The 25,868-nt window shown below is 44.4% G+C and overlaps 1 protein-coding gene and 1 long non-coding RNA gene across 2 annotated transcripts in view; both read left to right on the forward strand.

Moving 5' to 3' along the window:
• Positions 1-901, forward strand: part of LOC136591889 (uncharacterized) — a 28,076-nt gene extending 27,175 nt beyond the window's left edge. Inside the window, exon 3 of the long non-coding RNA XR_010788015.1 lies at positions 813-901. This is a non-coding gene — a long non-coding RNA (uncharacterized lncRNA). The remainder of the gene's footprint in view (positions 1-812) is intronic.
• Positions 902-2,530: 1,629 nt separating this feature from the next.
• LOC136607571 (mucin-2-like) lies at positions 2,531-22,420 on the forward strand. The gene is made up of 4 exons (XM_066589048.1): positions 2,531-2,575; positions 2,777-2,819; positions 17,507-18,220; positions 18,805-22,420. The coding sequence occupies exons 1-4, from the start codon at positions 2,531-2,533 to the stop codon at positions 22,335-22,337; spliced, it is 4,335 nt and encodes a 1,444-aa protein (XP_066445145.1). The 3' UTR covers positions 22,338-22,420.
• The last annotated feature ends 3,448 nt before the right edge of the window (positions 22,421-25,868 follow it).

Raw genomic sequence — 25,868 nt, forward strand, 5'->3', positions numbered from 1 at the left:
TGAGAGGTAGTCACAGCCCCGCCCCCTGCTAATGACATCACTGATATAAGGATATGTTATCAGACATGAGATCCTCACACCTTCCACTACAGTAACATTATCTCTTACTAATTACAACCAGCCACTGTATCATGTCTGAGAGGTAGTCACAGCCCCGCCCCCTAATAATGACATCACTGATATAAGGATATGTTATCAGACATGAGATCTTCACACCTTCCACTATAGTAACATCATCTCTTACTAATTACAACCAGCCACTGTGTCATGTCTGAGAGGTAGTCACAGCCCCGCCCCCTGCTAATGACATCACTGATATAAGGATATGTTATCAGACATGAGATCTTCACACCTTCCACTACAGTAACATCATCTATCTCCTGATCTCCTCTGATGACATCACTGATACAATGTGATCCGCGGCAGAAAGATGCGGATTTTGCTGTGGCTTTTAGAGGCGGAATACATGCAGAAAATACTCCCATTTGACCGTACTGTAAAACTGCAGATTGTGGCGCTGATGTGGCCGCGGGTCACTCTCAGTGTACTACGGAATGAAATGCGCGGCTCGTCCGCAGCATCTTGGATATCAAATCCGCATCATGCCCGGAATCCGCAGTCGACGTGTCCGTTCATTACAGAGTTGTACGGCTCATCCCGCTCCAGAAATTCCACAATGAATATGTGCGGTTTGGACTCTCCCCAACGCGCGGGATAATGCGAGCGCGCGGGACACGGGGCGGGCGGCGTCAGCGGGATGGGCAGTACCTGTGTTTGTGGCTTTTCACTAACCGGATTCTTTTCTCTTTCAGTTCTCACATCATGTAAGTGCCGGATCCTCCACCCCGTCCTTCACTTCTGCGCAGGATCCCAGCGGCAGCGGCTTATCCAGAGCCGGGACTTGTATCAGCTTTGTTGCAGACTTCCCATTAAGCACAGATTGTCCTTGTAATATAATGATGATTCTCACTGACGTCATTACTGTCATTCTGGCCAGTCACGTTTTGCACATAATATCTCTGCAGAATGTTCCATCTTGTGCTCCTCCCCAATGTGCCGTCTTAGATTCTTCCAGAATGTTCCATCTTGTGCTCCTCCCCAATGTGCCGTCTTAGATTCTTCCAGAATGTTCTATCTTGTTCTCCTCCCCAATGTGCCGTCTTAGATTCTTCCAGAATGTTCCATCTTGTGCTCCTCCCCAATGTGCCATCTTAGATTCTTCCAGAATGTTCCATCTTGTGCTCCTCCCCAATGTGCCATCTTGGATTCTTCCAGAATGTTCCATCTTGTGCTCCTCCCCAATGTGCCATCTTAGATTCTTCCAGAATGTTCCATCTTGTGCTCCTCCCCAATGTGCCATCTTGGATTCTTCTAGAATGTTCCATCTTGTTCTCCTCCCCAATGTGCCATCTTAGATTCTTCCAGAATGTTCCATCTTGTGCTCCTCCCCAATGTGCCGTCTTAGATTCTTCCAGAATGTTCCATCTTGTGCTCCTCCCCAATGTGCCGTCTTAGATTCTTCCAGAATGTTCCATCTTGTGCTCCTCCCCAATGTGCCGTCTTAGATTCTTCCAGAATGTTCCATCTTGTGCTCCTCCCAAATGTGCCGTCTTGGATTGTTCCAGAATGTTCCATCTTGTTCTCCTCCCCAATGTGCCGTCTTAGATTCTTCCAGAATGTTCCATCTTGTGCTCCTCCCAAATGTGCCGTCTTGGATTGTTCCAGAATGTTCCATCTTGTGCTCCTCCCCAATGTGCCGTCTTAGATTCTTCCAGAATGTTCCATCTTGTGCTCCTCCCAAATGTGCTGTCTTAGATTCCTCCAGAATGTCTTGTCTAGGCTTCATAATCTGCTAATCATTTCATCTTGCTGCTCCTCTGGAGTATCTCATGCTGTTTTCCTTCGGATCATCTCATCTTGTGCTCCTTCAGAATGTCTTTTCTTGCGTATCTCCAGAGTATCCTGCTTTGTGTTCCTCCAGGTGCCTCGTCTTCTGCTCCTGTAGAACATTCTGAGTTTTTACAGAATGTTTCATTTTGTCTTCTTCTTCCAGAATCTCATGTCTTGTGTTGGCTTCATTGTCACAATGTTCTTCCTTGTGTTTCTCTGCAATGTCTAATGTTCCATTTCTCCAGAATGCTCTTCATCTTCTGTTTCTTAGCAATGTGTCATGTTGACAACGTCTCAGAATGTCCCATAAAGTGTTCCTTTAGAATATCCCACCCTGTTTGTCCACAATGCCCATCTTGTGTCTCTCCCAAGAGCCCCATCTTATTTCATTACAGAAGGTCTCATCTTGGTTTTCTGAAGAATGTCTTTTTGTTTTTCAAAAGCATCCCAGGTTGTGTTTTTCCAGAATGTCTTGTATTGTGTTTGTGCAGTCCAAAGAGGGCAAGAATATCACAAATGTTGTCATTCCATATGGCCCCACTGTATAGGCCAAATAATACTTTATATTAGGACAACAAGATCTGTATATTACTGTCTAAAACATTCTGTTGTGGCGTGTTCGTCACGACAACACCGTAGGATGGTGGCCTCAACACAGGCAAAGACCTGTCACCTTGTTATGCAGGTCAAGGGTAAAAGCACCACGTGCAGAGTCTGCTGGTGCCGTCTGCCTTTGCTGCATGGATGCATGCTGGATCAGCCCTGCCTGGGAGAAGGCTGGAGGTGGGGTTTTCTAGTCACTCTGCCAGTTTTCAGGTGCAGAGGGGCTATATATTCTCATCCCTCCTGGTGTCCAGTGCTGCCTATTCAGTTCTCTGGAGGATAGGCTGGTGTCTGGTGTTCCTCTAGGCGAATTGCTACCTGTTCAGGTAAGTGCTGTTTGCTTGCTATCAGTTGTATTTTGGTTTCCATTATTATTGTTAATTAGTGGTGTTGGTTCATCTCTCCAGGGGTTCATATGGGGACTATCAGGGCCCAGAAAGAAGACCATAGGCCGCCTTTATCAAGGCGATGGCTTTAGAAAGGGACCCTTCACCTTCCTGCTAGTTTAGGGCCAGGTACCCTTCCCTCTCCCTGGAGTGGTGCTACTGTCCCACATAGCGTGGTGTGCGGCTTTTTCCCACAGTGAGTACGTTCCCTGTTGCCGTGCGGAGTGTTGTACTCTGGTGTCGCACAGGCTTTACATCTGGGCTACGTACTTCTGCTGTGGTGCTCAGTGCTCTTCAGTGCAATAGTCTTTCAGCTACTATAGTGGTAATCATCACCCTGCGTCCGTGCTGAGCGAAGGTGTTTATGTGCCGCACGGACGTGACACATTCTATATCCACCACCTCGTACTCCTTGTCCGCTTCATACTCTGTGTAGTGGCGGCGCTTGTACCTGCAGGCACGGCTTACGTGAATTTCCATGAGCCCTCAGCCTGCAGTTACAAGCGCCGGCCACTACACAGAGGGTGGCGTGGAGACGTCTGCTGCTTCCACTCCGACCTCTGTTATTGTGGTGCTGACAGCATGCGTCCGCTCAGCTGATTGGTCGGGGTCCTGAGGATAATCATCAGTAGTATTCTCCATGAAAACCCCTTTAACGCCCTGAATGACGCGGCCCTTTTTTTTCTATTTTTGTTTCCCCCCCCCCCCCCTTTTAAATAATTGTAACTCTCTTATTTCTCCATCGACGTTGCTGTCTGCGGGACCGGTTGTATTTAATCTACACATAATGTGCTGAAAAGTGAAGTAAAATGCAAAAAAATCCCCCATTCGGCCGTCTTTCGGTGCGTCTTGTTTCTACGGCGCACATATTCCACACATACCGCACACATACCGCACACATACCGCACATACACCACACATACCGCACATACCGCACATACCGCACACATACCGCACATACACCACACATACACCACACATACCGCACATACACCACACATACCGCACACATACCGCACATACACCACACATACACCACACATACACCACACATACCGCACACATACACCACACATACCGCACACATACCGCACACATACACCACACATACCGCACACATACACCACACATACCGCACACATACCGCACATACACCACACATACACCACACATACACCACACATACCGCACACATACACCACACATACCGCACACATACCGCACACATACCGCACACATACACCACACATACCGCACACATACCGCACACATACCGCACACATACCGCACATACACCACACATACACCACACATACCGCACACATACCGCACACATACACCACACATACACCACACATACCGCACACATACCGCACACATACACCACACATACCGCACACATACACCACACATACCGCACACATACCGCACATACACCACACATACCGCACACATACACCACACATACCGCACACATACCGCACACATACACCACACATACCGCACACATACACCACACATACCGCACACATACACCACACATACCGCACACATACACCACACATACCGCACACATACACCACACATACCGCACACATACCGCACATACACCACACATACCGCACACATACACCACACATACCGCACACATACCGCACACATACCGCACACATACACCACACATACCGCACACATACACCACACATACCGCACACATACACCACACATACCGCACACATACACCACACATACCGCACACATACACCACACATACCGCACACATACACCACACATACCGCACACATACCGCACACATACCGCACACATACACCACACATACCGCACACATACACCACACATACCGCACACATACACCACACATACCGCACACATACACCACACATACCGCACACATACCGCACACATACCGCACACATACCGCACACATACCGCACATACCGCACACATAGAGGCTTTTTTTGCTGTTCTACTTGCATTTTTTTCAAAGACATTTAATTTTTTATATTATTTTCTGCCGCCATCTTCTGCGCCCAATAACTTTTTTATTTTTCCGCAGACGTAGTTGTGCGACGGCTCATTCTTGCCGGACGTCCTGTAGTTTGTGTTGCTACCATTTTGCAGTACATACATCTTTTTGATCATTTTTTATTGCATTTTTCTTGCAGACGGGGTGACCAAAAAGTGCATTTCTGTTGTTCTCTCTTCTTCTGCGGCGCGGCGATACCAAGCATGTGTTTTATCATTCAGATTCTTTTATTAAAAATATGTTACTGGGCAGGCAGTTCATGGCACGGCTTGATGGGCATTCTGCCAGCACAGCACTTGTTACAGTCCTGGGTATAATAGATGATGGCAGAGATCTCTGTACGGACCCCAAATATATCAATACATAGTTATTAGAGCGCCCCCTTGTTACAGTCCTGGGTATAATAGATGATAGGAGAGATCTCTGTACTGACCCCTGATATATTATACATAGTTATTAGAGCGCCCCCTTGTTACAGTCCTGGGTATAATAGATGATGTGAGAGATCTCTGTACTGATCCCTCATATATCTATACATTGTTATTAGAGCGCCCCCTTGTTATAGTCCTGGGTATAATAGATGATGGCAGAGATCTCTGTACTGACCCCTAATATATCTATACATAGTTATTAGAGCGCCCCCTTGTTACAGTCCTGGGTATAATAGATGATGAGAGAGATCTCTGTACTGACCCCTGATATATCTATACATAGTTATTAGAGCGCCCCCTTGTTACAGTCCTGGGTATAATAGATGATGAGAGAGATCTCTGTACTGACCCCTGATATATTATACATAGTTATTAGAGCGCCGCCTTGTTACAGTCCTGGGTATAATAGATGATGGGTGAGATCTCTGTACTGACCCCTGATATACCTATACATAGTTATTAGAGCGCCCCCTTGTTACAGTCCTGGGTATAATAGATGATGGCAGAGATCTCTGTACTGACCCCTGATATATTATACATAGTTAGTAGAGCGCCCCCTTGTTACAGTCCTGGGTGTAATAGTTGATGGAGGAGATCTCTGTACTGACCCCTGATATATCTAATTATAGTTATTAGAGCGCCCCCTTGTTACAGTCCTGGGTATAAAAGATGATGGAGAGATCTCTGTACTGACCCCTGATATAACTATACATAGTTATTAGAGCGTCCCCTTGTTACAGTCCTGGGTGTAATAGATGATGGGAGAGATCTCTGTACTGACCCCTGATATAATATACATAGTTATTAGAGCGCCCTCTTGTTACAGTCCTGGGTATAATAGATGATGGGAGAGATCTCTGTACTGACTCCTGATATATCTATACATAGTTATTAGAGCGACCCCTTGTTACAGTCCTGGGTGTAATAGATGGTGGGAGAGATCTCTGTACTGACCCCTGATATACCTATACATGGTTATCAGAGCGCCTCCTTGTTACAGTCCTGAGTATAATAGATGATGGAGAGATCTTTGTACTGACCCCTGATATATCTGTACATAGTTATAAGATTGCCCCTTGTTACAGTACTAGGTATAATAGATGATGGGAGAGATCTCTGTACTGACCCCTGATATATCTATACATAGTTATTAGAGCGCCCCCTTGTTACAGTCCTAGGTATAATTGATGAAAGGAGAGATCTCTGTACTGACCCCTGATATATATTATACACAGTTATTAGAGCGCCCCCTTGTTACAGTCCTGGGTAAAATAGATGATGGGAGAGATCTCTCTACTGACCCCTTATTAATCTGTACATACTTATTAGAGTGCCCACTTGTTACAGTCCTGGGTATAATAGATGATGGAAGAGATCTCTGTACTGACCCCTAATATACCTATACATGCTTATTAGAGCCCCCCTTGTAACAGTCCTGGGTATAATAGATGATGGAGAGATCTTTGTACTGACCTCTGATATATCTATACATAGTTATTAGAGCCCCCCTTGTTACAGTCCTGGGTATAATAGATGATGGAGAGATCTTTGTACTGACCCCTGATATATCTATACATAGTTATTAGAGCACCTCCTTGTTACAGTCCTGGGTATAATAGATGATGGGAGAGATCTCTGTACTGACCCCTGATATATTACATATAGTTATTAGAGCGCCTCCTTGTTACAGTCCTAGGTAAATAGATGATGGGAGAGATCTCTGTACTGACCCCTGATATATCTATACATAGTTATTAGAGCGCCCCCTTGTTACAGTCCTTGGTATAATAGATGATGGGGGAGATCTCTGTACTGACCCCTGATATATTATACATAGTTATTAGAGCACCTCCTTGTTACAGTCCTGGGTATAATAGATGATGGGAGAGATCTCTGTACTGACCCCTGATATATTACATATAGTTATTAGAGCGCCTCCTTGTTACAGTCCTAGGTAAATAGATGATGGGAGAGATCTCTGTACTGACCCCTGATACATTATACATAGTTATTAGAGCGCCCCCTTGTTACAGTCCTGGGTATAATAGATGATGGGAGAGATCTCTGTACTGACCCCTGATATATTACATATAGTTATTAGAGCGCCTCCTTGTTACAGTCCTAGGTAAATAGATGATGGGAGAGATCTCTGTACTGACCCCTGATACATTATACATAGTTATTAGAGCGCCCCCTTGTTACAGTCCTGGGTATAATAGATGATGTGAAAAATCTCTGTACTGACCCCTGATATATTATACCTAGCTATTAGAGTGCCCCTTTCGTACAGTCCTGGGTATAGTAGATGGTGGAAGAGATCTCAGTACTGTCCCCTGATATATTATACACAGTTATTAGAGCGCCCCCTTGTTACAGTCCTGGGTAAAATAGATGATGGGAGAGATCTCTGTACTGACCCCTTATATATCTGTACATACTTATTAGAGCGCCCACTTGTTACAGTCCTGGGTATAATAGATGATGGAAGAGATCTCTGTACAGACCACTAATATACCTATACATGTTTATTAGAGCCCCCCTTGTTACAGTCCTGGGTATAAAAGATGATGGAGAGATCTCTGTACTGACCCCTGATATATCTGTACATAGTTATTAGAGTGCCCCTTGTTACAGTCCTGGGTATAATAGATGATAGGAGAGATCTCTATACTGACTCCTGATATATCTATACATAGTTATTAGAGCGCCCCCTTGTTACAGTCCTGGGTATAATAGATGATGGAAGAGATCTCTGTACTGACCCCTGATATATTATACATAGTTATTAGAGCGCCCCCTTGTTACAGTCCTGGGTATAATTGATGAAAGGAGAGATCTCTGTACTGACCCCTGATATATCTATACATAGTTATTAGAGTGCCCCCTTGTTACAGTCCTGGGTATAATTGATGAAAGGAGAGATCTCTGTACTGACCCCTGATATATTATACATAGTTATTAGAGCCCCCCTTGTTACAGTCCTGAGTATAATATATGATGGGAGAGATCTCTGTGCTGACCCCCGATATATTTCATATAGTTATTAGAGCGCCTCCTTGTTACAGTCCTGGGTATAATAGATGATGGGAGAGATCTCTGTGCTGACCCCTGATACATTATACATAGTTATTAGAGCGCCCCCTTGTTACAGTCCTGGGTATAATAGATGGTGGGAGAGATCTCTGTACTGACCCCAGATATATTTCATATAGTTATTAGAGCGCCTCCTTGTTACAGTCCTAGGTATAATAGATGATGGGAGAGATCTCTATACTGACCCCTGATATACCTATACATAGTTATTAGAGCGCCCCTTGTTACAGTCCTGAGTATAATAGATGATGGGAGAGATCTCTGTACTGACCCCTGATATATCTATACATAGTTATTAGAGCGCCCCCTTGTTACAGTCCTGGGTATAATTGATGAAAGGAGAGATCTCTGTACTGACCCCAGATATATTTCATATAGTTATTAGAGCGCCTCCTTGTTACAGTCCTAGGTATAATAGATGATGGGAGAGATCTCTATACTGACCCCTGATATACCTATACATAGTTATTAGAGCGCCCCTTGTTACAGTCCTGAGTATAATAGATGATGGGAGAGATCTCTGTACTGACCCCTGATATATCTATACATAGTTATTAGAGCGCCCCCTTGTTACATTCCTGGGTATAATAGATGATGGGAGAGATCTCTGCACTGACCCCTGATATATTATACATAGTTATTAGAGCACCTCCTTGTTACAGTCCTGGGTATAATAGATGATGGGAGAGATCTCTGTGCTGACCCCTGATACATTATACATAGTTATTAGAGCGCCCCCTTGTTACAGTCCTGGGTATAATAGATGGTGGGAGAGATCTCTGTACTGACCCCTGATATATTATACATAGTTATTAGAGCGCCTCCTTGTTACAGTCCTGGGTATAATAGATGATGGAGAGATCTCTGTACTGACCCCTGATACATTATACATAGTTATTAGAGCGCCCACTTGTTACAGTCCTGGGTATAATAGATGGTGGGAGAGATCTCTGTACTGACCCCTGATATATTACATATAGTTATTACAGCGCCTCCTTGTTACAGTCCTAGGTAATAGATGATGGGAGAGATCTCTGTACTGACCCCTAATACATTATACATAGTTATTAGAGCGCCCCCTTGTTACAGTCCTGGGTATAATAGATGATGGGGGAGATCTCTGTGCTGACCCCTGATATATTATACATAGTTATTAGAGCGCCCCCTTGTTACAGTCCTGGGTATAATAGATGATGGGAGAAATTTCTGTACTGACCCCTGATATATTATACCTAGCTATTAGAGTGGCCCTTTCGTACAGTCCTGGGTATAGTAGATGGTGGAAGAGATCTCAGTACTGTCCCCTGATATATTATACATAGTTATTAGAGCGCCTCCTTGTTACAGTCCTGGGTAAAATAGATGATGGGGGAGATCTCTGTGCTGACCCCTGATATATTATACATAGTTATTAGAGCGCCCCCTTGTTACAGTCCTGGGTATAATAGATGATGGGAGAAATTTCTGTACTGACCCCTGATATATTATACCTAGCTATTAGAGTGGCCCTTTCGTACAGTCCTGGGTATAGTAGATGGTGGAAGAGATCTCAGTACTGTCCCCTGATATATTATACATAGTTATTAGAGCGCCTCCTTGTTACAGTCCTGGGTAAAATAGATGATGGGAGAGATCTCTGTACTGACCCCTCATATATTATACATAGTTATTAGAGCGCCCCCTTGTTACAGTCCTGGGTAAAATAGATGGTGGAAGAGATCTCAGTACTGTCCCCTGATATATTATACATAGTTATTAGAGCGCCCCCTTGTTACAGTCCTAGGTATAATTGATGAAAGGAGAGATCTCTGTACTGACCCCTTATATATCTGTACATACTTATTAGAGCGCCCACTTGTTACAGTCCTGGGTATAATAGATGATGGAAGAGATCTCTGTACTGACCCCTAATATACCTATACATGTTTATTAGAGCCCCCCTTGTTACAGTCCTGGGTATACTAGATGATGGAAGAGATCTCTGTACTGACCCCTGATATATCTATACATAGTTATTAGAGCGCCCCCTTGTTACAGTCCTGGGTATAATTGATGAAAGGAGAGATCTCTGTACTGACCCCTGATATATTATACATAGTTATTAGAGCACCTCCTTGTTACAGTCCTGGGTATAATAGATGATGGGAGAGATCTCTGTGCTGACCCCTGATACATTATACATAGTTATTAGAGCGCCCCCTTATTACAGTCCTGGGTATAATATATGATGGGAGAGATCTCTGTGCTGACCCCCGATATATTTCATATAGTTATTAGAGCGCCTCCTTGTTACAGTCCTGGGTATAATAGATGATGGGAGAGATCTCTGTGCTGACCCCTGATACATTATACATAGTTATTAGAGCGCCCCCTTGTTACAGTCCTGGGTATAATAGATGGTGGGAGAGATCTCTGTACTGACCCCAGATATATTTCATATAGTTATTAGAGCGCCTCCTTGTTACAGTCCTAGGTATAATAGATGATGGAGAGATCTCTGTACTGACCCCTGATACATTATACATAGTTATTAGAGCGCCTCCTTGTTACAGTCCTGGGTATAATAGATGATGGAGAGATCTCTGTACTGACCCCTGATACATTATACATAGTTATTAGAGCGCCCCCTTGTTACAGTCCTGGGTATAATAGATGGTGGGAGAGATCTCTGTACTGACCCCTGATATATTACATATAGTTATTACAGCGCCTCCTTGTTACAGTCCTAGGGATAATAGATGATGGGAGAGATCTCTGTACTGACCCCTAATACATTATACATAGTTATTAGAGCGCCCCCTTGTTACAGTCCTGGGTATAATAGATGATGGGGGAGATCTCTGTGCTGACCCCTGATATATTATACATAGTTATTAGAGCGCCCCCTTGTTACAGTCCTGGGTATAATAGATGATGGGAGAAATTTCTGTACTGACCCCTGATATATTATACCTAGCTATTAGAGTGGCCCTTTCGTACAGTCCTGGGTATAGTAGATGGTGGAAGAGATCTCAGTACTGTCCCCTGATATATTATACATAGTTATTAGAGCGCCTCCTTGTTACAGTCCTGGGTAAAATAGATGATGGGAGAGATCTCTGTACTGACCCCTCATATATTATACATAGTTATTAGAGCGCCCCCTTGTTACAGTCCTGGGTAAAATAGATGGTGGAAGAGATCTCAGTACTGTCCCCTGATATATTATACATAGTTATTAGAGCGCCCCCTTGTTACAGTCCTAGGTATAATTGATGAAAGGAGAGATCTCTGTACTGACCCCTTATATATCTGTACATACTTATTAGAGCGCCCACTTGTTACAGTCCTGGGTATAATAGATGATGGAAGAGATCTCTGTACTGACCCCTAATATACCTATACATGTTTATTAGAGCCCCCCTTGTTACAGTCCTGGGTATACTAGATGATGGAAGAGATCTCTGTACTGACCCCTGATATATCTATACATAGTTATTAGAGCGCCCCCTTGTTACAGTCCTGGGTATAATTGATGAAAGGAGAGATCTCTGTACTGACCCCTGATATATTATACATAGTTATTAGAGCACCTCCTTGTTACAGTCCTGGGTATAATAGATGATGGGAGAGATCTCTGTGCTGACCCCTGATACATTATACATAGTTATTAGAGCGCCCCCTTATTACAGTCCTGGGTATAATAGATGGTGGGAGAGATCTCTATACTGACCCCTGATATACCTATACATAGTTATTAGAGCGCCCCTTGTTACAGTCCTGAGTATAATAGATGATGGGAGAGATCTCTGTACTGACCCCTGATATATTTCATATAGTTATTAGAGCGCCTCCTTCCTACAGTCCTAGGTATAATAGATGATGGGAGAGATCTCTATACTGACCCCTGATATACCTATACATAGTTATTAGAGCGCCCCTTGTTACAGTCCTGAGTATAATAGATGATGGGAGAGATCTCTGTACTGACCCCTGATATATCTATACATAGTTATTAGAGCACCCCCTTGTTACAGTCCTGGGTATAATTGATGAAAGGAGAGATCTCTGTACTGACCCCTGATATATTATACATAGTTATTAGAGCGCCTCCTTGTTACAGTCCTGGGTATAATAAATGATGGAGAGATCTCTGTACTGACCCCTGATACATTATACATAGTTATTAGAGCGCCCCCTTGTTACAGTCCTGGGTATAATAGATGGTGGGAGAGATCTCTGTACTGACCCCTGATATATAACATATAGTTATTAGAGCAACTCCTTGTTACAGTCCTGGGTATAATAGATGATGGGGGAGATCTCTGTGCTGACCCCTGATATATTATACATAGTTATTAGAGCGCCCCCTTGTTACAGTCCTGGGTATAATAGATGATGGGAGAAATTTCTGTACTGACCCCTGATATATTATACCTAGCTATTAGAGTGGCCCTTTCGTACAGTCCTGGGTATAGTAGATGGTGGAAGAGATCTCAGTACTGTCCCCTGATATATTATACACAGTTATTAGAGCGCCCCCTTGTTACAGTCCTGGGTAAAATAGATGATGGGAGAGATCTCTGTGCTGACCCCATATATATATCTACACATACTTATTAGAGCGTCCACTTGTTACAGTCCTGGGTATAATAGATGATGGAAGAGATCTCTGTACTGACCCCTGATAAATCTATACATAGTTATTAGAGCGCCCCCTTGTTACAGTCCTGGGTATAATTGATGAAAGGAGAGATCTCTGTACTGACCCCTGATATATTATACATAGTTATTAGAGCACCTCCTTGTTACAGTCCTGGGTATAATAGATGATGGGAGAGATCTCTGTACTGACCCCTGATATATTACATATAGTTATTAGAGCGCCTCCTTGTTACAGTCCTAGGTATAATAGATGATGGGAGAGATCTCTGTACTGACCCCTGATACATTATACATAGCTATTAGAGCGCCCCCTTGTTACAGTCCTGGGTATAATAGATGATGGGAAAAATCTCTGTACTGACCCCTGATATATTATACCTAGCTATTAGAGTGCCCCTTTCGTACAGTCCTGGGTATAGTAGATGGTGGAAGAGATCTCAGTACTGTCCCCTGATATATCTGTACATACTTATTAGAGTGCCCCCTTGTTACAGTCCTGGGTATAATAGATGATGGGAGATCTCTGTACTGACCCCTGATATATCTATACATAGTTATTACAGTGCCCCTTGTTACAGTCCTGGGTATAATAGATGATGGTATAGATCTCTGTACTGACCCCTGATATATTATACATAGTTATTAGAGCGCCCCCTTGTTACAGTCCTGGGTATAATAGATGATGGGAGAGATCTCTGTACTGACCCCTCATATATCTGTACATAGTTATTAGAGCGCCCCCTTGTTACAGTCCTGGGTATAATAGATGATGGAAGAGATCTCTGTACTGACACCTGATATATCTATACATAGTTATTAGAGCGCCCCCTTGTTACAGTCCTGGGTATAATTGATGAAAGGAGAGATCTCTGTACTGACCCCTGATATATTATACATAGTTATTAGAGCACCTCCTTGTTACAGTTCTGGGTATAATAGATGATGGGAGAGATCTCTGTACTGACCCCTGATACATTATACATAGTTATTAGAGTGCCCCTTTGTTACAGTCCTGGGTATAATAGATGGTGGGAGAGATCTCTGTACTGACCCCTGATATATCTATACATGGTTATTAGAGCGCCCCCTTGTTACAGTCCTGGGTATAATAGATGGTGGGAGAGATCTCTGTACTGACCCCTGATACATTATACATAGTTATTAGAGCGCCCCCTTGTTACAGTCGTGGGTTTAATAGATGATGGGAGAAATCTCTGTACTGACCCCTGATACATTATACATAGTTATTAGAGCGCCCCCTTGTTACAGTCCTGGGTATAATAGATGGTGGGAGAGATCTCTGTACTGACCCGATATATCTATACATGGTTATTAGAGCGCCCCCTTGTTACAGTCCTGGGTATAATAGATGGTGGGAGAGATCTCTGTACTGACCCGTGATATATTACATATAGTTATTAGAGCGCCCCCTTGTTACAGTCCTCTGTATAATAGATGATGGAGAGTTCTCTGTACTGACCCCTGTTATATCTATACATAGTTATTAGAGCGCCCCCTTGTTACAGTCGTGGGTATAATAGATGATGGGAGAAATCTCTGTACTGACCCCTTATATATCTGTACATACTTATTAGAGCGCCCACTTGTTACAGTCCTGGGTATAATAGATGATGGAAGAGATCTCTGTACTGACCCCTGATATAGTATACATAGTTATTAGAGCGCCCCCTTGTTACAGTCCTGGGTATAATAGATGATGGAGTGATCTCAGTACTGTTCCCTGATATATTATACATAGTTATTAGAGCGCCCCCTTTTTACAGTCCTGGGTATAATAGATGATGGGAGAGATTTCTGCACTGTCCCCTGATATATCTATACATAGTTATTAGAGCGCCCCTTTGTTACAGTCCTGGGTATAATAGATGATGGGAGGGATTTGTGTACTGACCCCTGATATGTCTATACATAGTTATTAGAGTGCCCCTTTGTTACAGTCCTGGGTATAATAGATGATGGGAGAGATCTCTGTACTGACCCCTGATATATCTATACATGGTTATTAGAGCGCCCCCTTGTTACAGTCCTGGGTATAATAGATGGTGGGAGAGATCTCTGTACTGACCCGTGATATATTACATATAGTTATTAGAGCGCCCCCTTGTTACAGTCCTCTGTATAATAGATGATGGAGAGTTCTCTGTACTGACCCCTGTTATATCTATACATAGTTATTAGAGCGCCCCCTTGTTACAGTCGTGGGTATAATAGATGATGGGAGAAATCTCTGTACTGACCCCTTATATATCTGTACATACTTATTAGAGCGCCCACTTGTTACAGTCCTGGGTATAATAGATGATGGAAGAGATCTCTGTACTGACCCCTGATATAGTATACATAGTTATTAGAGTGCCCCTTTGTTACAGTCCTGGGTATAATAGATGATGGGAGAGATCTCTGTACTGACCCCTGATATATCTATACATGGTTATTAGAGCGCCCCCTTGTTACAGCCCTGGGAATAATAGATGATGGGAGAGATCTCTGTACTGACCCCTGATATATTACATATAGTTATTAGAGCGCCCCCTTGTTACAGCCCTGGGTATAATAGATGATGGGAGAGATCTCTGTACTGACCCCTGATATATCTATACATATTTATTAGAGCGCCCCCTTGTCACAGTCCTGCGAATAATAGATGATGGGAGAGATCTCTGTACTGACCCCTGATATATCTATACATAGTTATTACAGCGCCCCCTTGTTACAGTCCTGTGTATAATAGATGATGGGAGAGATCTCTGTACTGACCCCTGATATATTATACATGGTTATTAGAGCGCCCCCTTGTTACAGTCCTGGGTATAATAGATGATGGAGAGATCTCTGTACTGACCCCTGATATATCTATACATAGTTATTAGAGCGCCCCCTTGTTACAGTCCTGGATATAATAGATGATGGGAGAGATCTCTGTACTGACCCCTGATATATTATACATGGTTATTAGTGCGCCCCCTTGCTACATTCCTGGGTATAATAGATTATGGGAGAGATCTCTGTACTGACCCCTGATATATTCTCTCAGCTGTCGTTTTTCTAAACTAAATAACCCCATTGTTGATCGCCTCTCTGGGTATTGTAGTCCACCCAATCCGTTTATTGCTTTGGTTGCCTCCTTTGTACCTGCTCCACCTCTCATATGTCCTTCCGATGTCCCGATGCCCACAACTGTCTACAATATTCCATGTGTGGTCTGACCAGTGACTGTAAAGAGGAAGAACACTGGATGATTATTTGGTGCTTAACCACCCATCATCCATCCCAGTGATAATTGCTCTCTGAATGCAGCGGAGCGCAGCGAAGGGCTCTAGTGCTGCCTGCCCTCCGTTCAGAGCAAGTAGGCAGTCGTTCATAAACTCTGTTTAAGCGGGCCACAGGGGCTTGGTTTTCAGATGAGTTAAAAAGCAAGTGACTGACAAGTGAGCGATTCTCCTACAGGCACACAGGACAGCGGTCACCCATAACTGTTCTTCTGAGTGCCATTGGTTGGCTCGTCAGTTAGTTGGTTGGTTAGTTTTGGCTTTTTCATTGGTTTGTTGTCTAGCTGTGCAGTTCATTGATTTATAATGTGGTTGGTTAGCTGTTCCGCTGATATGTTGTTGGCTGTGCAGTTGGTTGTTCCGTTGATTTGTTTGCTTTGACTGTACAGTTGGTTAGCTGATCAGTTGGTTGCCTGGCTGGTTGGTTTAATTGCTTGGCTGTGCAGTTGATCGGTTAAGGTGCATTTAGATTGAAAGATGATTGTTCAAACAGCAGTTGGAGTGACAGTGTTGAGCGATCATCTTTGCATAACTCTTAAGTAGCTAATAAGCTATCTAAAGAGTTATAAATGCAGGTGGAGCGGGATTGTGAGAACAAAGCAGCTGTTTGCATATACAAAGCAGCTGCTTTGCTCTCGCAGTTATAAGGGATGTCCCACCGAGCTGATAGCTGGAGAAACAGCAGTAGCGCTGACAGCTGCTTTGTTCTTGGAGCTTTTAGCTGGTACCCTGCTGGGACGTCCCAGTGAGATGCTAGCTGAAAGAATGCTATCAGCGGTACCTGCTGAGAAAATCAACATGCGGCACTGATAAGAGTCATTGGCGATTTCTAGCTTGGGAGAAGTCAGCGATGAACGAACAGCACACGATGGCCGCCCATTTAGACACAATGATTATCGCTCAAAAGCCGTCTTTTGAGCGAATTTTTAACGATAATCACTGTGTCTAAATGGGCCTTTAGTTTGTTGTTTACATGGGTGTTGGGCTGTGAGGTTGGTGGGTCTTAGGTTGGCTGTTTGCTTTAGTTTTATGGTTTCTCATGTCTTTTATCCTTTAATGCAGCTCTCACGGTCTCTTCTTTGCAGAACTGAAGTATTTTGAATGTTTTTCTGCCTTAAACAGATGCAAAGTCCTGCAGCTTCTGTAATTCCACTACTAACGCTGACTGTGAGGAAAAGAGCGACTATGTCATTTGCTCCTGCAAGGCTGGCTACATTGGAAATGGGCTGAACTGCACACGGATGACGTTCTGTAATACATACAAGTGCTGTCCTGATGGATACAACTGGAATGTGTACCAGCGGTCATGTGTGGACATCAATGAATGCTCCTCCCCAACCCTGAACAACTGCTCCCCAAGTGAAACCTGCATTAATCGCATTGGTATTTACCTCTGTGTTCTCAACACCCCAGCCGGTTGTTCTGGCACTACTTGTTCCAGTGACCAGGACTGTCTGAAAGTCAACAACACTTATCAATGTGCTGATCCCTGTAACTGGTACGATCTGTTGAATGGAGATAATAAATTGTCATCCATTGACTCGTCTGGCAGATTCATGACTGATAGATACAACTTTGGCTGGTTCCGATATGTTGGACAGTTTACTGTTAGCATGAAAGTTGGACCTGTGGGGCCCCTGAAATGTGGGTCCCTGGAACCATTTTCTCTTGGTGGAGATCATCCAAACATTGGTGATGGGATTAAGATGGTTCCCTTAATCAGCAATTCTCTGGGTGGAAGAGTAAATGCTGGTAAGCTTCCAGTGAAGGCCTGCCCTCAAGGATACTATGTCTACAAGTTTTCAGGAATGCTGAAGTATGACGTCTACTGCACAGGTAAGATCTCCACTCACCTGTACCTGCCCCTTCTATTCTGGGCACCTGTCCAGGGCGGCAGGAAGTTTTTTTATTGATGGACACATACTGGGATAATTAAAAATGCTGTGACATGGACACCGTGATCAGCTTGTGGCGAATCTTCCATTTTATACCGATTTCCGTGACTTCCATTTGGAAACCTTTGCTCCATTCACAATCTAAAAATTGTGACGTGGCTTCAGTGAACCCCAATATCCGTTATGTCACGCTCGCAAGGGTTCAGGAAGGAGACCTCCAAACTACTCCCCTTCTGGATACTTGTCAGTGGTGATCCGTTAATAGATGTGCTGAGTTTGAGACCTGTGGTCTACACTTACATCTCCGCTAGCCACCGTGCCCATAAAAATAGTACCAAGCAAGCCAGTGCCACCCAAAATAGTACATCAGTATACTCTTATAACTAAAGACAGCAACAGTGCCTCCAGAAACAGCACCGCCATGAATAAAGACAGTGGTAATGTTGTGGTGTCCTATGTCATGAACAGAGCTGAGATCTGTATGCAAGTCTGCACTCTGTATCTAATATCTGTATTTTATTTCAGATCCGGTCATAAGTTTCCCTACAACAACACCAACTACAACTCCACTACCAACTACACCAACAACCACAACACCTGCATTACCAACTACAACTGAGGCAACTACTACGGTAAGAACTACCCCAGAGACCACCCCAACTGTCCTAGACGCAACTACTACTGCCCAAGAGATGACTATAGAGGAGATGACAACCCAGGTCACAACCAGAACATTAGAGACAGACACAACTACCAGGGAGATAACTACCCCTGAAATAATGACAACAACCCCAGAGACAATCACTACTCCAGAAACAACTACTGCAGCTGAGACAATGACAACCTTAGAGGCAACAACTGCAGCTCACGAAACAACTACTACTCCAGAAGAGATAACAACCGGGGTCACAATCACTACCTTAGAGACAACAACCACTACACCAGAGGCAACTACTGCGGGAGCAACTATTCCAGAACTGAGAAAAGACACAACTCCAGAGACAACCACAACTGCCTTAGAGGCAACAACTACTGTTCAAGAGAAAACTACTCCAGAGGAGACAACAACCCAGGTCACAACCACTACCTTAGAGACAACCACAGCTACCAGGGAGAGAACTACCCCTGAAATAACCACAATGTTTGCTGAGATAACAACTCAAGAGACAACCACTACTACCCCAGAGACAAGTACTGCAGGAGTGACAACAATCACTACCCTAGAGATAACCACAACTACTCCAGAGACAACCACAACAACCTCAAAGGCATCACCTACAGCTCAAGAGACAACAACCGAGGTCACAATCACTGCCTTAGAGACCAGCATAACTACCAGTGAGAAAACTTCTTCTGAAATAACTACCGCTGAGATAAGAACCCAAGCAACCACCAACACCACTCCAAAGGCAATTACTGCAGAAACCACTATCCTAGAGACAAAAACAACTACCATTGAGACAGCTGAACCAGAGACAATCCCTACTACGTCAGAGGCAACACAGACTCCAGAGGAGACAACCCAGATCAAAACCACCATCTTAGAGACAACCACAACTACCACTGAGACAACAACTCAAGAGACAACCAAAAATACCCTAGAGGCAACTAGTGCAGAGGTGGCAACAACCACAATCCTAGTGCAAACCACAACTTCCATTGAGAAAGCTACCTCAGAGACAATCATGACAACCTTTGAGTTAACAACTACTCCCCAAGAGACTACTACCTCAAAGTTAACAACTGCTCCAGTGGAGTCAAGATCCTGGGATGAAACTACTACCTTAGAGACGACAATAACTACCACTAAGACAGTGATCCCTGAATTAACCACAACTCCCACTGAGACAATAACCCAAGAGAGAGCCACAACTACCCCAGAGGAAACTACTACTTCAGAGGTGATAGCTACTACCATAGAGACAACCACAACTACCTTAGAAGCAACAACTGCTTCAGAGTTAAATACAGAGGAGACAACTCATCAATCAACTAGTACCTTAGAGACAAACACAACCATCATTGAGACAACTACCCCAGATACAACCACAACTACCTCAGAAACAACTACAGCCCAAGAGACAACTACTTCACAGTCACCAACAGCTCCACAGGAATCAACATTCCATTATGAAACAATTACTTTAGAAACAACCACAACTACCACTGAGACTACAACCTCAGAGATAACTACAAATAGCCTAGAGAAAACTACTGCCCAAGAGGCTATAACTGCCTCAGAGTTAACAACTACTCCAGAGGATTCAACATCCCAGGGTAAAACCACTAAGCTAGAGATATCCACAACTATCAATGAGACAACAATTCCTGAAATCACCACAACTACCTCAGAAGTATTAACTACTACCCTAGAGATAACTAACTCAGATCTACCAACTACTCCAGAGGAGTCAACATCCCAGGACAAAACAACTACCCTAGAGACAACCAAAATTGACCATGATACAACTACCCCTGAAATCACCACAACAACTACTCCCCTAGAGACAACAACCTCAGAGCTGCCAACTACTCCAGAGGAGTCAAAATACCGAGATGAAACTGCTACCCTAGAGACAACCACAACTACCACTGAGACAACTATCCCAGAGATAACCACATTTACAACAGAGGAAACTACTGCGCACGAGGTTACACCTGCCAAAGAGTTACTAACTACTCCAGAGGAGTCAACATCCCAGGACAAAATTACCATCCTAGAGACAACCACAACTGCCCATGATACAACTACCCCAGAAATCACCACAAATAACTTAGAATCAACAACTACTACCCTAGAGACAATTACCTTAGAGCCACCAACTACTCCAGAGGAGTCAGCATTCCATTATGAAACCACTACTTTGGATACAACCACAACTACCATTGAGACAACAACCCTAGAGATAATCACACAAAAAACAGAGAAAACTACTGCCCAAGAGGCTACAACTGCCTCAGAGTTAATAACTACTCCAGAGGATTCAACATCCCAGGGTGAAACCACTAACCTAGAGACAACCATAACTATCACTGAGACAACTATCCCAAAGATAACCACATCTACCTCAGAGGCAGCTACTGCCCAAGAGGCTTATACTGCCTTAGAATTACCATCCACTCCAGTGGAGTCAACATCCCTTGACGAAACAACTACCCTAGAGACAACCACAACTACCCCTGAAATAACCACAACTAGCTTGGAGACAACAGCCACCTCAGAGTTAACATCTACTCCAGAGGAGACAAACCATGACATAACCAACAATGAGCCGAGCACCCATGAAATAACCACAACTACTGTTGAATCAACAACAACTCAAGAGACAACCACAAATACCCCAAAGGAAATTACTACTCCAGAGGAGACAATCCAGAACACAACTACTACCCTAGGGCTAACCACAACTACATCAGAGGCAAATATTGTCCAAAAGACAGCTAACTCAGAGTTGCCAAGTACTCGAGAAGAGACAACCCAGAACATAACAGCCACTACCTTAGAGATGACCACAACTATGACTGATACAACTACCCTTGAAATAACTGCAACTACAGCTGAGACAACAACCCAAGAGAGAACTACAAATACCCCAGAAGAAACTACTACTTGGGTGATAACAACCCAAAACTCAATAACTACCCTAGAAATGGCCACATCCACCTATGAGGCAAAAACTACCCAAGACTTAACCACCATGGCAGCAACACCACCACCACCACAGACCACCACTACTAATCAAGACAAAACTATCCAAGCCACAACTATAGCTGCTCAAGAGACAATCACCACTACCTCAGAGACAAGTACTTCAGAGGAAACAACTAATGTAGAGATAACTGGGACTATAAATACTACGCTGCCACCAATTGAGCAACTCAAATCCTTGATTAACAGCCTCAAAGATATTCTCCCAGCTGACTTGTCTCAGAAACTTGCAGTCTTATCTGACAAACTCCCTAGCCTGTCTCCTGAAGCAGTTAGTGCAGCTCTTGCAGATTTCAAGAACCATCTGCAAGATGCTCTTCGTAATTTGCTGACTTCTCTGGACCAATAATCTGTATGGCGGCTTATTTACCATGCTCTAATATGTATTTATAAGGGATGCATGCAAAGGAAATAAAGACGGTGCTATAATAACTGGGACCTACCTCAATCATCTGATTGGAATAGATGAGATTGGGACAGCATCACTTTATGTAGCCACTTAGATTGAATTCTCAGGAAATTGTGCAAATAGCAAATTACACTATGTTAGCAAAAGTATTGGGACACACATAGAAGGTGAGTAAATGGGATTTTTATTCACGTTTCAGTACACCGTTGGGCCTCAATGACGATTTGGCTCCATCTCAAATAGTAATACGGGAAATGATGGGCGTGACGGATAGAGCGTTCTAGCTCGCCCCACTCGATGAGATTGAGACCTGGATTTTGGGCTGGCCAATAAAGTTTACAGACGTTCTCTTATCAAGCCAAACCTTAACACTGCGTGTCGTATGACATGGTGCTCGGTCATGTTGGTAGACACGGAGCTATACCGAAATATTGCCACAGGGTAGGCGATGCCATATTGTCCTGAATGTCTCTGTAACCATTGGCATTGAGAATGGACTTCACTAGAACCAATGGCTCTAGTCCTCCCCACACCATAAAAGAACCCCCCTAAGATTTCACGGTTGGTACAATGTAGAAACCACTCTCCAGACAACCGCCACACTGAAGTGCAACCAATTGGAAGGTGGTGTACTGTGATACAGCTGTCCGCAACACTTGCTTCCACTGGCAGTCCGATGTTCAAAGCACGAATCGCAGGCGCCGCTGTGCATTCACTGCTGAGATGTTGTGTGCAGCCGCTTGTCAATGGTAACCCTTCACATGCCGTTCCCTACGGACAGTTCTGGTACTAATGGATGTTCCCAATGGCCTGTGAGACCTCCTGGGCGAGGGCAGACTATGTGTGTGTTGCCTTCACAGCTTGTACAAGGCTTTCTTAACCATGATCTGTCTTGAACATGGCTAAGAGTGGACTTTGGAAGGTCCAGAATTGCTGCAATGTCCCGTACTGATTGGTTGGTGACATCCCACCACCAGAGCCCATTGTCAGCTCTACACCTGGTGACATCCCACCACCAGACCACGTTGTCAGCTCTACACTTGGTGACATTCCCCCACCAGACCTTGTTGTCAGGTCTACACTTGGTGACATCCCCTGCAAGACCCCGTTGTCAGCTCTACAACTGGTGACATCCCACCAGACCCTGTTGTCAGCTCTACACTTGGTGACATTCCACCACCAGACCTCGTTGTCAGCTCTACACCTGGTGACACCCTCCCACCAGACCCCATTGTCAGCTCCACACCTGGTGACATCCCACCACCAGACCACGTTGTCAGGTCTACACTTGGTGACATTCCACCACCAGACCTCGTTGTCAGCTCTACACCTGGTGACACCCTCCCACCAGACCCCATTGTCAGCTCCACACCTGGTGACATCCCACCACCAGACCACGTTGTCAGGTCTACACTTGGTGACATCCCCTGCAAGATCCCGTTGTCAGCTCTACACCCTGTGACATTCCACCACCAGACCTCGTTGTCAGCTCTACACCCTGTGACATTCCACCAGCAGACCTCGTTGTCAGCTCTACACCTGGTGACACCCTCCCACCAGACCCCATTGTCAGCTCCACACCTGGTGACATCCCACCACCAGAGCCCATTATCTGCTCTACACCTGGTGACATCCGCCCACCAGACCCCATTGTCAGCTCAACACTTGGTAACATCCCCCAGCCAGACCCCATTGTCAGCTCTACATCTGGTGACATCCCACCGCCAGACCCCGTTGTCAGCTCTACACCTTGTGACATCCCCCACCAGACCCCGTTGTCAGCTCTACACCTGGTAACATCCCCCCCCCCCCACCACCACCAGACCCCGTTATCAGCTCTACACCTGGGGGCATTTGATGGTTTCTGTACTGGCACCTCCTGTGTGATCCTCCCTGTTATACCTAAGGGCCCTTTTACACATAATGATTGCTGGGCAAGTAAGTGTCCCCCAGCTTTATATCTCCTGAGATTAGGCTGATTGTCTTCACATAATTCTTCACCTACACTCCATGAGCGCAGGACGTTTTTTCTGATATTGGGACGCTGGATGAGAGTCCTCTCCCACTCCTTTCCATTCACTGTAAGCAGCGGCCGTTCAGTACTTAACAGCTGCTGTTTACACCAAACGATATGTTGTTCGGATTTTAAGCTGCATAAAATTGAACGACTGGACAATTCACGTTTAGTTTTAGCAGGCTGTTACACGGGATTATCATCGTTCAACCCCCCCGCAGGAGAAGGATAGTTATGTGTAAGAATGCCTTAATGCTCACACCGTGCAGGATTGGTGAGCGCTGCCCTGACATTATCATGCTGGAGGCTTAACGAGTGTAGAATCTTCATTATTTGGCAGCAGCCTGATGGGTATCAGGCGCGTCTGACCGTGAGCCGACAACTCATATGGAATCACAGGCCCAGGACGGATGCACGGAGCCACACCTGATGCGGGGTCTGATCCATAGTTATAGGCTTCCTCTTTCCTTTAATATTTTGTAAATATTGGGGTATTTTCTGTGTTTTCCTGTAATATTAATTATAATAAACTTATGTGACAGCAGAAAATGACGTGGAAGGTTGATATTTATAAATACATTTTTGGATCCGTCCCCGGCCTCCCCATATGTTCTCTCATTATCGGCTCAGGTGCCAGCTATAGCCAACAGCGGGGGCATTTTGCTGAAGTTGTCTCTCAAAAGAGGTGTAGAAGGCTCAAGAAAGGGGGCAGCAGGGTGTTATGGGTGGCATGCCAAGCAGGGCATGGTGGAGGCATAACATAAGTTGTGCATCATATGTATCAATGTCCACAGACAAATTAAGGCAAATTTACTAAATTCTAATAGTGGAAACATACGGGGGTGTATATTTATTGGCATTGTCGATACTGGTCCAAGTCAAGTGAAGGCCACAAAGTGTTGAAAAGTAACATAGTAAATCGGATGGGTCACACCCCTCTTTTGCACCGTCCAGTTGCTTTTTGTGTATCTGATGGCAATGCACTCCTGATTATTAGGCTCCTCAGACCTGGAGGTTGCCTGTAACACAGAAGCAGAGGGTCCGGGAATATGGTGGTCAGATGGTCATCCTTGTGCGGGTATGGTGGAGTGTCTTAGTGGTTTTCCTTAGTACCTCTAGCTGTGGATTGTAGGTCACTACTAGAGGTAAACGGATGTTTCCTTCATTCTGTCTTGGAGCAGTTGACTTCTGGGTATCCTGGTGGTTCTAGCAATAGGAGGGTCGCCCTGATTTACAAATCTCCTTATAAAATGGTGTAAAGGTTCATTCCTGCATTGGGCTGGAATAGATCCGGTTGTATCTGATGGCCCGGCTGTAGACAATGGACTTTTCAAAGTGTTTGGGGTTGATGCTGTCCCATCTGAGGTACGTGGGACAATCAGCAGGTTTTCGGTATAGGGATGTCTTTATTGAGTAGTTCTGAATTATGGTCATGTCCAGAAAGTTGATTTCTGTAT

Source organism: Eleutherodactylus coqui, chromosome 1 (genome assembly GCF_035609145.1).
Source record: "Eleutherodactylus coqui strain aEleCoq1 chromosome 1, aEleCoq1.hap1, whole genome shotgun sequence".
Lineage (NCBI taxonomy): Eukaryota > Metazoa > Chordata > Amphibia > Anura > Eleutherodactylidae > Eleutherodactylus > Eleutherodactylus coqui.